This window comes from Heterocephalus glaber, unplaced genomic scaffold (assembly GCF_053883595.1).
Source record: "Heterocephalus glaber isolate CG9 unplaced genomic scaffold, H.glaber_assembly_v1.0 deba00001532, whole genome shotgun sequence".
Lineage (NCBI taxonomy): Eukaryota > Metazoa > Chordata > Mammalia > Rodentia > Bathyergidae > Heterocephalus > Heterocephalus glaber.
In genome coordinates, this window is record NW_028258330.1 from 23,455,316 (window position 1) to 23,469,213 (window position 13,898).

Consider the following 13,898-nt stretch of genomic DNA (forward strand, 5'->3'; position numbering starts at 1 on the left):
TTATTCCTTGTCCCCTTTCCCTTGCCCCCTCTGGATTACTGGCCCTGTTCACCCCTACCTTGCCTTTTCCACAACACTGCAAACCAGCTTTCAGGGACACAGAAAAACCACATTTCCTGTCTCTAGAGCACCTGGTGCTTTCCCCACCCAGACCCTCCCCAAACCACCTTCAGTTTCCCAAAAGACTCCACCACCACCACTCAGGCCCCTGAGGGATTCCTTGCCCAAAACACAGTATCTCGTCTGGGATCTTCTCCCCACCCCTTAACTCCCCACTCCTTAAGGAGGCACCCTCCATACCCAGCCTCTTCCTGTTGGCCTGTATCTTCTAAGATCCCTTCCTAGCACCTCCATGCCTTAACCACGACTCCCTTTTTACCTCCTCTTCCACTCCCAGAGTCCTGAACCCAAATTTCCCACCCTCCCACAATGACTCCTAAACCCTAATGACCCCAAACTAGAGTCTTAGACTTGATCCTTGTAGGGATCAAAATCACCCAACTTCCGTCTCCCTTTTTATGCTCCTACACCCAGAGAAGTCCCTGACTTCATGCTGCCTCACTCCTCAGAACCCAGCTCCTGACCCAGACCCCTCCTGCTCTCCCCAGACTCCCACCCGGACCCACCCTAACCCAGCCCACCCCACCCTCACCCTGTCTCCACAGCCCTCTCCACTTCTGCCTCCCTCGTGTCCCTGGCATGGACACTGGCCTCCTACCAGAAGGTGCTGCGGGACTCAAGGGATGACAAGCGACCCCTGTCCTACAAGGGTGCCGTGGCCCAGGTGCTGTGGCACCTGTTCACCATTGCAGCCCGCAGCCTGGCCTTTGCCCTCTTTGCCAGTGTCTATAAACTCTACTTTGGCATCTTCATTGTGGCTCACTGGTGCGTCATGACCTTCTGGGTCATCCAGGGAGAGACTGACTTCTGCATGTCCAAGTGGGAGGAGATCATCTACAACATGGTGGTAGGCATCATCTACATCTTCTGCTGGTTCAATGTCAAGGAGGGGCGCAGCCGCCGCCGCATGACCTTGTACTACTGCATCATCCTGCTGGAGAACGCTGCGCTCACTGGGTTCTGGTACTCCAGCCACAACTTTGACTTTCATTCGCTCATCCTGGTCTGCATGGTGGCCTCCAGCTTTGCGCTGGGAATATTCTTCATGTGTGTCTATTATTGTCTCCTGCACCCCAATGGGCCCATGCTGGGTCCCCAGGTGCCTGGCTGCATCTTCTCTGAGGCCCCAGGGCCCTGTGGCCCACCAGTTGACACTGTCACAAGTCCCCCAAGATCCCTGCCAAGGACTACAGGCACAGAGAGGGATGGGGCCTCAATGGGGGGTGAACGCGCAGGGACCCCCACACCACCTGTCTTCCAGGTGCGGCCTGGCTTGCCTCCCACACCAGTAGCTCGGCCTGTGCGGACAGAGAGGCCTGTTATTCGGATTGACTTGCCTCGTAAGAAGTACCCAGCATGGGATGCTCATTTTATTGACCGCCGGCTCCGGAAGACCATCCTGGCACTGGAGTATTCCTCGCCTGCCACACCCCAGTTGCAGTACCGCAGCATGGGGACTTCCCAGGAGCTGCTGGAGTATGAGACCACAGTGTAGGCCACAGTCTTCCACAAAAGGGGACAGACATGGTGACCCCACATCAACCACAGTGTTGACCCAGAGTTTGAGGGCCACCAGGCTAAGGGGGAGTGGATCTGTTGGTCCAAGGATAATGTAGCCCCATCATTGGGTTCATTTAGGGGTGGGGGCAGCCTTTCAGAGGAGTCCCTGGCTCTAGGTTCTGTTTTCAGCCCTGTGGCCCATTCCCTGAAGACCCCTGAACCAGGGCCTAGGGAGTTGACTGGTGCTACATTCCTCACAAGCTGCCCCACTTTTATTGGGGCCTTCATACCATGTCTGGTGCAGGGGGTGATGCCCTTGCTCCTGCCTGCTGCTGCCCACCTGTCACCCCTGGTGGACCTAGCAGAGGAAGGGCACTGTCGAGTCCATGGCCTAGGCCCTTTGCTTTCCAGTGGCTATACTGAGTGGGCGGTCTCTGTGATGGGAGAGAATCTGAGATGGAGGACATGATGGGAGGTGTGCAGTGAGTTGGGACAGCTTGTGGACAGGGTTGGCATGTCCTGTAGGGTCTGAGACAAGAGGGCACTTGAAGGAGGGAGTTGGGGTGGGGGAAGTTGGGTGGGGACTGATAGTGCAGAGATGGACAAGAGAAGGAACCCTGAGGGCCCAGGGTGGCAGGAGAATGGCAGGGTGAAGGTCTGGGGTGGGGAATCTGCAATCCAGACCAGAGAGTGTAAGGAACATGAGCTCCTCAAGAGACACACTTTGTTGTAGATTGGTATGGAAGAGGTTCTAGACACCTCAGGTGAATTTTTCAAGGAGCCATTCTTTGTTCTAGATGAGCATCTGGAACATTTCTTCTAGATGAAGGTTTTGAACACAACAGATAAAGTGTCTAGGAAGATACTCTGTCTGGGCTCAGTTACAGATGAGGTGGCAGCACATACAACAGAGGAACTATTCTAGAGACATGCTTAGCTCTATCTGAAGTTCTAGAACACATGGCTGATAAAATATCCTAGAGAGCTGATGATCTGTATTCTGTTAGGAGAGGGAAGGATATAGGAGCAAGGACACTGCTCCACCGTGGGAAATTCTAGTGTCCACAATGGTGGCCAAGGGCAAGGGAGCCCTAGAACCCAGTGCAAATCAAACAGTCTAGGCATGGTGCTGCAGTTCTAGACTTCTGGAGCTTATGAAAGTTCTAGGTCCCTGTCCATCTTGGTCCACAGTCATCTTTCTAAAAAGGAAGTTGTTCCCAGAACTCTGAGCTATTTCAGCTGCCAACTGGTTCTCAGCAGGAAAAATAATAGCTGTGGGGACGTGACGTGAATCCTGGCTATCTGCCACCCTGCAGATTCAGCTCTCTGGGGCAGTATGTGGGAAACTGACTTATTTTGCCTCAGATCTGACAACCCCCCAGGACTCATGGTCCATTCCCATGGCCCAAACATCTTGGGGTATGCACAGGACCACACATCCAGGGCTGCTCCCCTGACCCAGGGAGCCAGTCCTAGATGGGGTGCAGGAGTGTGGGGATGGGAAAATAGGTGGCCCTATGGGTTGGAGTGATGAAGCCTTTAGACAGAAAATGGAACCCCTTCCCATTCCCCAAACCAGCTAAGGTGGGGTCACTGGGAGGGGCCAGCAGGGGACATTAGGGACAGATGCAGACCCTGGCTAGGGGCAAGGTAGGCCATGAGAATCCTACACTATGCAAATTAAAAGGGGTGCTTAGCCCTCCCTGCTCAGTTCCCATACAGGTTACAGATGGGAAACTGAGGCCCAGAGTGGCAGCTGCTCTTACAAGGCCCTAGATGGCTGGTTGTCCCATCAAATGGTGATGGGTAATAGATACACTGAGGATTCGAGGAGGGGGCCATGCTCAGGGTGCAAAGAGGGCAGGACTGCATGCGCATGCACGCGCGCGCACACATACACACACACACACACACAAGCACATGTCACATCTGTGATACAAGTAACTCAGCCCCAGGCAGCACAAGTGGCTACACAGAAAGCACCAGGCCAAGATGGTGTGTGTATCCCTCCTGCCACACAGAAAAATGCTTTTCCTTCTTCCTCTGCTTCTCTGATTCCTTAGAAGCCTCAGGAACTCAAGAGCAATGGGTGGTCCTATCACGACCTAGGCCCACTCTGGTGGGCTCACCCATACTCCTTGTCCTCTGCCCCACTCCATCTCCTGAGACCTAATTCTGTGGTCAGTTACACACGTCACAGCCTTTGCACCTTGAGCACTGCAGATGGGGCTCAGACGAAACTGCCTGTTTTCCCAGGGCTGACTGTGTCAGGAACTTTCACCCCATGCTGTTTCCCTTACACTTTCCCCTACTTTGGACATCCAATTAGAGGTGTTGTCTTCCCATCCTACAGACAAGGAAACTCCAGAGTTCTGGAATGGCCCATCTGGAGAACTCTGGAGTGTAAAATAACCTGCCAAGGCTGACCATCAGGTGGCTGTGTTGAACTTCAGTTTCCTTGTCTCCTTCTCCAGCATCCTAGAATGAAAAGTCAGAAGTACCTTTCCTGAGAGCTGGGGGTCTTTTACCGCTCTGGAAGCTCCAGTGAGCTGGCAGTGCTAGTCATGGCTTGAGGCTCATGGGGGAATCACAGCGACATCCCCCCCTCCACGGGACCAGGGATTGAACTCAGGACCTTGTGCTTGCAAGGCAGGTGCAGTGCCACTGAGCTAAATCCCTAGCTCACAGCCACATTTTTAAAAACTCAATCCCACAAAACCTTCCCTCAGGACCTCTGCATGTAAGAACATCTGAACACCAGAAAAGGTCATGATCAAAGAGCCAGAGGAGAGGGCTGCATGTACCTTTTCCTTCTTAGCCTCAGGAGAGAGCTCAGTCTTCTGACCCTGGATTTCAGGACCCCATCCTTCCTGGCCTGAGGCCCCCTCTCTGCTGGCCTGTTCCCTTGTTGCACTGGAATAGAGGAATCAGAGTGATGGAGATGGACATCCCCCTGGAGCTATTTCCTGTTCCTTTCTGTGACACAATCTACCTCAGCCTGTCTGTCTTCCCTGCCAGAACTGGACCCCTTGGGTTCTTCGCTCCCCGTTCCCTGTATCACCCCAGTCTGGATGCGCAGTCCTTCCCAGGATCCCTTCAAAGTCCCTGGTATGAGAGAGGGCTCCAGAACCATAACCCAGAGGGGCTCTTGGGATCCCCTAAGCCACCTGCCCTCCACATCCATTATACAGGAGAAACAGGCCTGGAGAGGGGCAGGCACTTACCCAAGATCACACAGGAAATCAGTAACGGAATTAGGATTTTCCTGGGGATGAGAGGTGGTCAGATTGTCTTAATTTTGCCAGGAACAGAAGAGACACTCTGGTACCAAAGCGCCAGGAGGCCCTGCCCGCCCCCCCTGCCCCAGCATCTAACCATCCCCATTCCTAGGGCAGACTTCTGTCTCCCTACTTCTTTGAGCTCCCACCCTTGAAATGACCCCATAGGCTGCTGACTGTGCTCCCCAACCTCTCCAGGCACTGAGCACCCCTTGTCACACATCCACACACTGACATAACATGTGCCTTGTAATAGTCACCCCAGCTGAGCAACACAGGCCTCCATCCTCCCTAGCAAGGGCTCCCCAACAAGGGAGGCATTCTTGGTCCCCTCCTTTCCTCCACCTCATTCTTTTACCTCCCCCAAATCTTCCTTATCCTTGGCCAGCTCTCTGTGACACTTGTGTCTCCCTGGAGCTGGGTCACCCATGAGAGTTGGGAAAGCAGAGGCCTGGCAGGCCTAGATCTCCAGGTGAGGACCAGGGAGCTGGGACTGTGCAGGAAAGTGCTGGTTTGGCAGCCCCAAAGCCCCCCGAAGGTCAAAATTCTTCAGGTTCTTCCCTTGGAGACATCTGGGCTGGCACTGGGGGCATGGGGAGAAGGTTCTCTTGGGTAAGTTCATAGCCTGCAAACTCAAATGTGTGCAGGTAATGCAAACTAGAGAAGTAGAGGGATCAACAGGATGGGAGAGCCCTCTGGCAAACAAGTCAGTGTGCGCCCTGCCCATTGTCACTGAAGTCCAGTTTTTTACAAACATATTGTGCTGGCCAAATTAAACACCCATACCAGAGCCACCAGTTTGAAACCTTCAGTTCAAAATGTTGAGAAGATTCTGAAAAGACCTGCAGAGCCTAGAAACCTTTTGGGAAGTCAGGGACAGAGGTCTTGGCTTCCTCTGAGACTTAGAGTCTAACTACACCCCTGTCACCTGGCCATCTCAAAGAAGACCCCACTCCTCCTTCAGCTGGAAAGGAGAGGGAGGTTTGGGAATCCACAAAGAGCCTGACTTGGGAACCATCAACTAGTAAGGGCTATGGGCCCAGCCAGAGCCTCTGGGCAGCTTAGGATCTGGAGTCTTCTCTTTTTGGGGGGAGGTGGTAGTTCTGATTAGGAGGAACCTGTATCAGGTAAGGGGGAGAGTCCAGGCACAGGATGAAGACTGAAAGTGGGACCCACTGGCCCCTGGGACCTCCGTCCTTCCCCTCCCAAGCTGAGGACAGGTGGAAGAGAGCTCTGTTTCTATACTAAAGTGCTTTGTGCCCTCTCAATGGAAGAGACTGAGTGCCAAGCCACATAGGCAGCTGTGGGGCAGGGGCCTGAGTCCCTCTTCCCAGCCATAGGGGTTTCTGAGACCCTAGGCTGGGTGGGGGGACAGGAAGGAGACTGTAATCTGCCATTCTGACTGGGGAGGGATATGACATTCCCAGTCCTTGGTTGCTGCAGGTAGGGGCAAGTAGAGGAAGAAGGCTGGAGCAGGATGCAGTGGGATAGGGAGGCCCAACCCAGCCTGGCCTGGCTGAGCTGCCAGAGCCTGCCTGGCACAAAACTCTCTGAGGGACACAGGGAACTGCCTGTCTTTAGCTTCTTCCCCTCTAACCTTCTCTTGAGAAGAAAGCAGCCCTCTCCCCTGCAACCCTGGCCTTTATTCTATGCACAATCACTGTAAGGGCCACCCAGGCCAGGCTAGAGAGATGGGGACCTAGGGACACTGCAATAATCTCAATAGTGGAGGGGACCCTGGGACAAAGAAGGGGTAAAGACAGCACCAGGTGGGAAAAGAAATTCCTCCATCCCTCTGGCACTCAAATTCCAGAATCCATCCAGATCTACCGTGGCCCCCTCCCTGCTTTCTTTTCTGCCTGTCTGCATTGGGCTAAGCTCCCAAACATGGAGGGGCAAACAGACCCTGACCCCACTGGAAGGACCAGGAACCATTCCCAGGACCCTCACTTATTCTTTTCACCCCTGATAATCCTGTGCTTTGGGAGATCTGTCTTTTCTCCCAAGCAGAGCTCCTTTCTTGATGAAGGATTCATTTTGCCACATTAACTCAAACTGAGATTCTGATTGCAGTAAATGATGCCAAGGCCTCAAGTGAGCTTTCAGGGCTTGAGGGTGAGGGGTTTCTGTATTCTATTGGATTGCTTACTCTCAAAAGCACTCATGGATGCCCATTCCTACCTCCATAGACCCTCAGGCAGGCTTTGGCAGCTCAACTTGGGAATCAGTGGTTTAGTTGCCCACCATCCTATTTTATGGAAGGGGCAGGCCTAGAGACAGGAGGCAGCCTGCCCAAGTTCACACAGAAAGCTGATGGCAGAGTAGGACCAGAACCCAGGTCCTTTGGGAGAAGGTCCCACCAGAACCCCCCGCACCCCCAGCTCTGATCCCTCTGCTCCACTTTTTCTCCAGGAATCACTAGCCATGCCTGAGGGGCTGATTTCCCTCTGTCAGCACAATTCCAGGTGATTCCCTTTATGTTCCTTCTTCCCTCCTTGATCAACCCCCACCCTGCTCCTTCTGTTTCCTAGTCCCAGTCCCACTTCCTGATATTTACTACATCTGTGCCATTCCTAGTCCCCTCACCCCCACTCACCCTTCTGAGCTTCCCCCAGGAGGGGGTGGGGGCCCCAAGCTGTGGCTTCTGTACTAAGACTCTTTTGTACTCCACAAACTTTTTGTATATTTTTAATTTTGCTGCAACATGAGATATTAAAAGTCATTTCAGTACATGCTGCTTGTGTCCTATTGTGGCTGTTCTGGGTTGGGGGAAGAAAGAATGGGGAGGATGGGTACCTTTTGCCATAATCTCTGTGGCTCCTTACAGTGAAAAAGGCATTTGGTTGGGGGAGGACAGAACATTAAACAATTTCCTTGTTGATTGGATTGAACCTCCGTCAATTATACAGAATCCCAGGCCAAGATGTCTAGGGATTATCTCCAAACTATCTATCATTTTATAGATAACAGAAAAAGAGAGGGGAGAGGTGAGAACATACTTGTCAAAGGTCACAGAATGAGTCCATGGCACAATCAAGATTCCTAACTCCACTAAACAAGAATGTATTGAGAACCTACTATGTGCCAGATACAGTGAATCAGAAAGATAAAACAGGAGCTTATCTTGTAGAGGGCCTTGCCTCTAAGAGGTCCTCCCCTCTGGGGTTTCCACTCTAATCCAGTCTTCCTCAAGCTTCTAAGATCATCAGAACTATTTGGAGAACAACAGGGTTTAATTCAGATTTCCATCTCCATAACCAGAGGGTAGATAGAACATCCTGGGAAGTCTACTTCAAAAGGTCTCCAGGAGACTTTGGTGTGAGGTAGACCTCATTCCAAGGACCGTTCCTTTAATGAATCCTTGCACAAATCTGATCATGAGGTTTACTTGCTTTAGAATCTCCCATAGTTCCCCAGCACTTTCAGAATAAAGGTCAACCCTTTTGCCTGATGCTAACTTTTCACAAAATAGGCCCCAAACATCTCCTGAGTCTCATCTCCAGGAGTCCCACCTGGTCCACTGAGCTTTTCCAAGCCCTCTATCTACCTGCTTCCATGAGACTCTCCTGGTTGCCAGCCAGCAGCCTTTCTCACCATCTTTTCATGCAGGTAGAACCTCAGTTTCCTAGGGCCTCCTTCCAAGTACTCAGAATACGTTATCCTTAACCCTTCCTTGGCCTCAGGAGCAAAATCATAATTGGCCTAAAACAATGGTTCTCAAAATGTTGTCCACAGACCAGCAGCACTAGGGAACTTGTTAGAAATGCAGATGGTCAGGCCCCAACCCAGTCCTACTGAATCAGCCAATGAATGGGTGGGGAGTAGCACTTATGTCTTTGACCCACCACAACCACTCACCCACCCCCACCCATCCCCACCCATCCCAGATACTTTGGATTGAACTCAGGACCTTGAGCTTACCAAGCAGATGCATCGTCACTGAGCAGCAACTTGTCTTTGACAAGTCTTCCAAGTGATTATGATACAAGTATGTGAATCATTGATCTAAGATAATTCCCTTGACCAGGTATTGGTGGGGGAGGGGCAGATGACCTGACGCCTGTGAGGCAGTGACTGCCAAGTGTCTGCTGTAGCGATGTTCCCCTTCCTTCTATAAAGGAACTTTTAGCTAGGCGTATGGCCACCAAGATAAAAGACATTTCCCAGCCTCTTTTGCAGCTAGGCAAGGTCTAGCCAATAAAGGCAAACAATAGAACTTTGTGCTTGGGTATTTTCTGTCTTCCTTTTAAGGGAGGGGGATTGCATTCTCAACTGGCAGGACAAAGCTGTGTGGAGAGCACAAGGATATGAAACATTCCCAGGTCCTTGGTTGCTGCCTGGGAGGAACCACATATAGTGGTACAGCAAAGTAGGAAGTACTTGGGTTGTGACACATGGAGCTGCCATACCTGTTCTGTCCTGTGTGTGCCTCAGCTATTATGTGAAAAAAAAGATAACTTCTGTCATGGTTAAGGCCACTGTCATTTGGGTCTTTGTTACAGCCAAATATATCCTTGTTAATGCATCTGGACCATTGGTTCCTGGGGGAGGTCTTTTGAAGAGTCTCTGGAAAAGATTTTACTTCATGATAAAAAAAGACACAAAAGAAGCTAGGCATGGTGGTACATGCCTGTAATCTCAGCTACTCAGGAGGCTGAGCCAAAAGGATCAAAAGTTGGCATTCAGCCTGGGCAATTTAGTAAGACCTCATCTCAAAATGAAAATTTTATAAGGGGGTGGAGATGTAGCTTAGTGCTCCCTGGATTCAATCCCCAGTATTCCTAAGGAAAAAAAAAAAAAAAAAGGAGGAGGGGAAGCTCTCAGTCTCATCTTGCTGGATGGCTTCATGTGTGTTTTTCCCAAGGTGGCTGTAGCCATTTTGCCAGCTGTATTAGTTTGCTAGGGCTGCCATAACAAAACCCTCAGACAAGGGATTGAAGCAATAGAAATTTATCTTTTCACAATTCTGGAGGCTAGAAGTCCAAGACCAAGGTGTGGGAGGGTTGACATCTCCTGAGGCCTCTCTCCTGAGCTTGTAGCCCACTGTCTTCTCTCTCTGTTTCATCCTCACATGGTCTTCCTACCAGTGCCCCTGATGTCTTTGTGCCCACATTTTCTTTTCTTCCAAGGATGAGATTAGGGCCACCCTTACAGCCTCACTTTAACTTAATAAACTTTTTTGGGGTTTTTTTTGCTTAAATTCTTTTATTGGTACATTTTAGGTATACAATACATTTACATTTATCATTGGGTGCTTGTAAACCTGTGCATGATGTATCTTGGTTCTTATTTTTTCCCCATTACCTGTGCACCCTTCACCCCCTCCACCCTTCCCTATTTACATAGACTTTGTTTCCACTTTTTTCTTTTCTCATAATTTTTCCTTTCCCTTCTTTCCAACTTAATAAACACTTTTTTTTTTTTTTTTTTTTTGGTGCCGGGGATCGAACTTGGGTCCTTGTGCTTGTTCAGCAGGCGGCAAAACCACTGAGCTAAATACTCGGCCCTTAGCTTAACAAACTCTTGAAAGACACAACCTCATTTACATTTTGGGGTCCTGGTGATTAAGTGCTTCAGCACCTAAAAAGGGGGCACAATTCAGCCCACAACACCAGCAAAGTAGAAAAGTATGAGGAACTTGATGTCACTGTTCAACTGCTTGGTTACCCAGCCCAGAAAGCACTCATTCTGAGACTTCTTGTCATGCACAGTAATAATGCTCCTTCCTGTCCCATCCCCTTTGTGTGGATTGCCAGTTCCTTGCTGCCAGAAGCATCACATCAGGTATCAGGTGTTTGCTGAAGCTGTTTCCTCAGCCTTACTCTCCTTCACTTTCAGGGCTTGGCTGGAACACCTAAGGCTTGGGGAATGGCTCCTGCTTTTCCTTTGCCACCCAAGCAGCTTGCCTTACAGCGGAGTTCTTTGCCGTGTGTCTTTCTATAAGCAGTCAGGGTTGGCATATGCACTGTACACCTGCTGGCTCTGCTGCCCCATTCCCTCCTCCTGCCCAGGGCAGGCATTGATAATCAATTCTTTTTTTCCTGCTGGGAGCAGATTTTCTTTTTATAATCCTCTACACAGCTCTCTAGTCAACCCTGCCAATCAATTGGAGGTGAATCCTATCTGCCATAGTTGTCTCCAAAAACAGAGACTTTATTTGGCTCATCTCTTTTTTGATTCACAAGCTAATTTTAATAATATATGTTATCACTGTATGCTTCTGTCAATATTTAATCTCTGTAGCAGCCTTCTGAGGCAGGCACCATCATTATCCCGCTTTTGACACGGGGACTCTGAGGCTCTGAGAGATGAGGTAACTTGTTCAAGGTCATTTACATTCGACCACAGGTCCACCATCTCCAACCACTTCCACTGACATTTACCACGCACTTCATCTGTTCATGGCTCTAGGGTAGGCACTGCAGAGAATATAGAGATAATTCTCTCTTTCTAGTGGTATTTGAAACACTTCTGGTCTTAGTTGGTATTCCCAGCAGTTCAGAGATGTTTGGAGTCAGTCAAGGAATAATATAAAGCCCCATTTTATAGATAGGGAAACTGAGCCCCAGAGAGAGGACAGGGCTTGCAAAAGCTAGCCATGGAAGTGCCAGAGTAAGAGAATCTTTGATGCCTGTTGTCACTCTAATGGTGAGGATTTTGGACTGGCCCAAGGGATAGGTGGTAAGTTTAATGTAAAGAACAGAATCAGGGGGCCAGGGATTTAGCTCTGTGGTTATGCTGCCAGCCTTGAAAGCACAAGGACCAGAGTTCGATTGCTGGTACCAAAAAAAAAAAAAAGAAAGAAAGAAAAGAATAGAGTCAAGGATTGGCTCACACGGCCCTGCCTCTTCCTGTTGACCTGGCAGGCTGAGTACAGATCTCACTTCCTGCCGTTGGGAGGTGACGAGCAGGATGCAGGGGAGCAGGAGGACAAGGCTGGGAGAGCTGGCATTAACCAGGAGCCATTTCCCCCAATCTTCTGTAGCTCCCACACCCAGAGGCAACAGGGAGCCACAGTGCTCTCTCCAACTGACACTGACCTGCCATATACATACTTTCAGAAACAATGCAGTACAGCTCAGGGCCCTGGCACCTGCACATTACACTTTCCAGCTGCTTTCTCATTTGTGTTTTTGTGTCTTCCTTGCCACATTTAGAATAGCAGGACAGAGCTTTGGAAACTATGGATCCTATTGGGAAGATAAGAATACTATGGCAAAGTGAGGTTTCAATAAAAAACCTGGAGCAAGGTGTGGTGGTGCATACCTGTAATCCCAGCACTTAGGAGGCTGAGGCAGGAGGCTCGCTGTGCATTTGAAGTCAGCCTGAACTACATAGCGATTGGAAGGCTAGCCCAAAATATGTGATGAAACTCTGGAAAGAAAGAAAGAAAGAAAGAAAGAAAGAAAAAAAGAAAGAAAGAAAGAAAGAAAGAAAGAAAGAAAGAAAGAAAGAAAGAAAGAAAGAAAGAAAGGAAGGAAGGAAGGAAGGAAGGAAAGAAAGAAAGAGAGAAAGAGAGAAAGAAAGAAAGAAACCAGGCAGCTGGTCAGGGTCATATATATGCAGAGACATTCTAGAACTTGAGCCTTCAGAACCCAGGTCCCAGGGCATGGTATGGATGGACCACTCAGAACTTTCTAAATGTCCTAGGTGGAACATGCAGAAGGCACAGGTTCTAGAGGTAAGGGACACTAGATTTCAGACCCAGACCAGCCAAAATACCAGGTCCTCTTACTCCCTCTGTGACCTTAATGAGCTAGGCTCTGCACTTAAATCTCTGTTTCAAAAATCTGTATATGGGGGCCAGGAATTTAGCTTAGGGATTTAGCTCAGTGGCACTACACTTGCCTGGCAAGCCCAAGGTCCTGTGTTCAACTCCTGGTACAAAAAAAATTCTGTGTATGGGGTCAGGTGTGGTGGCACATGCCTGTAATCCCAGCTCTTAGGAAACTGAAACAGGAGGATCACCATGAGTTTGAGGCCAGCCTGAGATACACAGTGAATTCAAGACCAGCCTGAACTACATAGCAAGACCGTGTCTCAGAAAAACAAGATAATCTGTGTAGTAGTATTAATGGTACCCCAATAGGTAAGGAATAAATGAGATGAAATATGCACGGTGCCTAGTACAGAACCACAAAAGAAGCCTTGCCTTCCTAACATTCTCTCGAGACAGTAAAATAGCCCACAAGCTATAGGAAAGTAAATAGCTAGTGTGCGTGTGTGTGTGTGTGTCTGTGTGTGTCTGTGTGTGTGTGTGTCTGTGGTTCTGGAGATTGAACACGCTAGGCAAGTGTTCTGCCACTAAGCTACACCCCTACCCCTAACAGTTAAAATTTACTGAGTATTTTAATATGTCAGGAGCTCCTCTGTATGCATTTAATCCTTAGAAAATCACTCTGAAGTCAAACTAGTATTAGCCCTTTTTTATAGATGGGGAAGCTGAAACATTAGTGCTTAAGGAAATAGCCCAAGGTTATAACCCTGGTAAGTGGCAAAGCCAGGATTCAAACTCAGGCAGCCAGTCTCCAAGGCCCACACACATTGTCTCTGAATAGTAATGATGAATTGTTTTACATCTTCCTTGGACATGGTACTCTATGAAGCAGTTCCCACCCACGCTCATTCATTTCTTTCCACAGCAGCCCAGAGAAGGAGACAAGAGTTGCTTCCTATTTAGAGGGGGGAAGGGACCACAGGCTCTGAAAGGGGAACTGACTTTCCTTGCCAAGGTCATATAACAAGGTCAGTGGCAAAAGTGGGGCTGGAACTTGAAATTTTCCAAATTTGGATTCCAAACTTAGGGGCCCCTTCCCCAGCCTTGCCCAATGGCTAAGCCCCCTGGATGGCATCCCTCTGGCTGGAGGCCTGGGCCTCCACCTTTGGCTGCAGGGGGGACATGTCCTCCACCTCCCTTTTCCACTGTCACATAGGCGGGAGGGGCAGGAACTCCAGTCCTGGTGGAGTTTCCGACCAGGCAGGAAAAAGAACAAAGGAACG

At 49.7% G+C, this 13,898-nt stretch overlaps 1 protein-coding gene across 1 annotated transcript in view; it reads left to right on the forward strand.

Annotated features, from left to right (window-relative positions):
- The window catches only part of Xkr7 (XK related 7), a 29,266-nt gene extending 21,636 nt beyond the window's left edge, over positions 1-7,630 (forward strand). The window contains exon 3 of the mRNA XM_004840589.3: positions 666-7,630. Within this exon, the coding sequence (XP_004840646.2) occupies positions 666-1,615 (950 nt within the window). The 3' untranslated portion in view covers positions 1,616-7,630. The remainder of the gene's footprint in view (positions 1-665) is intronic.
- Positions 7,631-13,898: the final 6,268 nt, after the last annotated feature.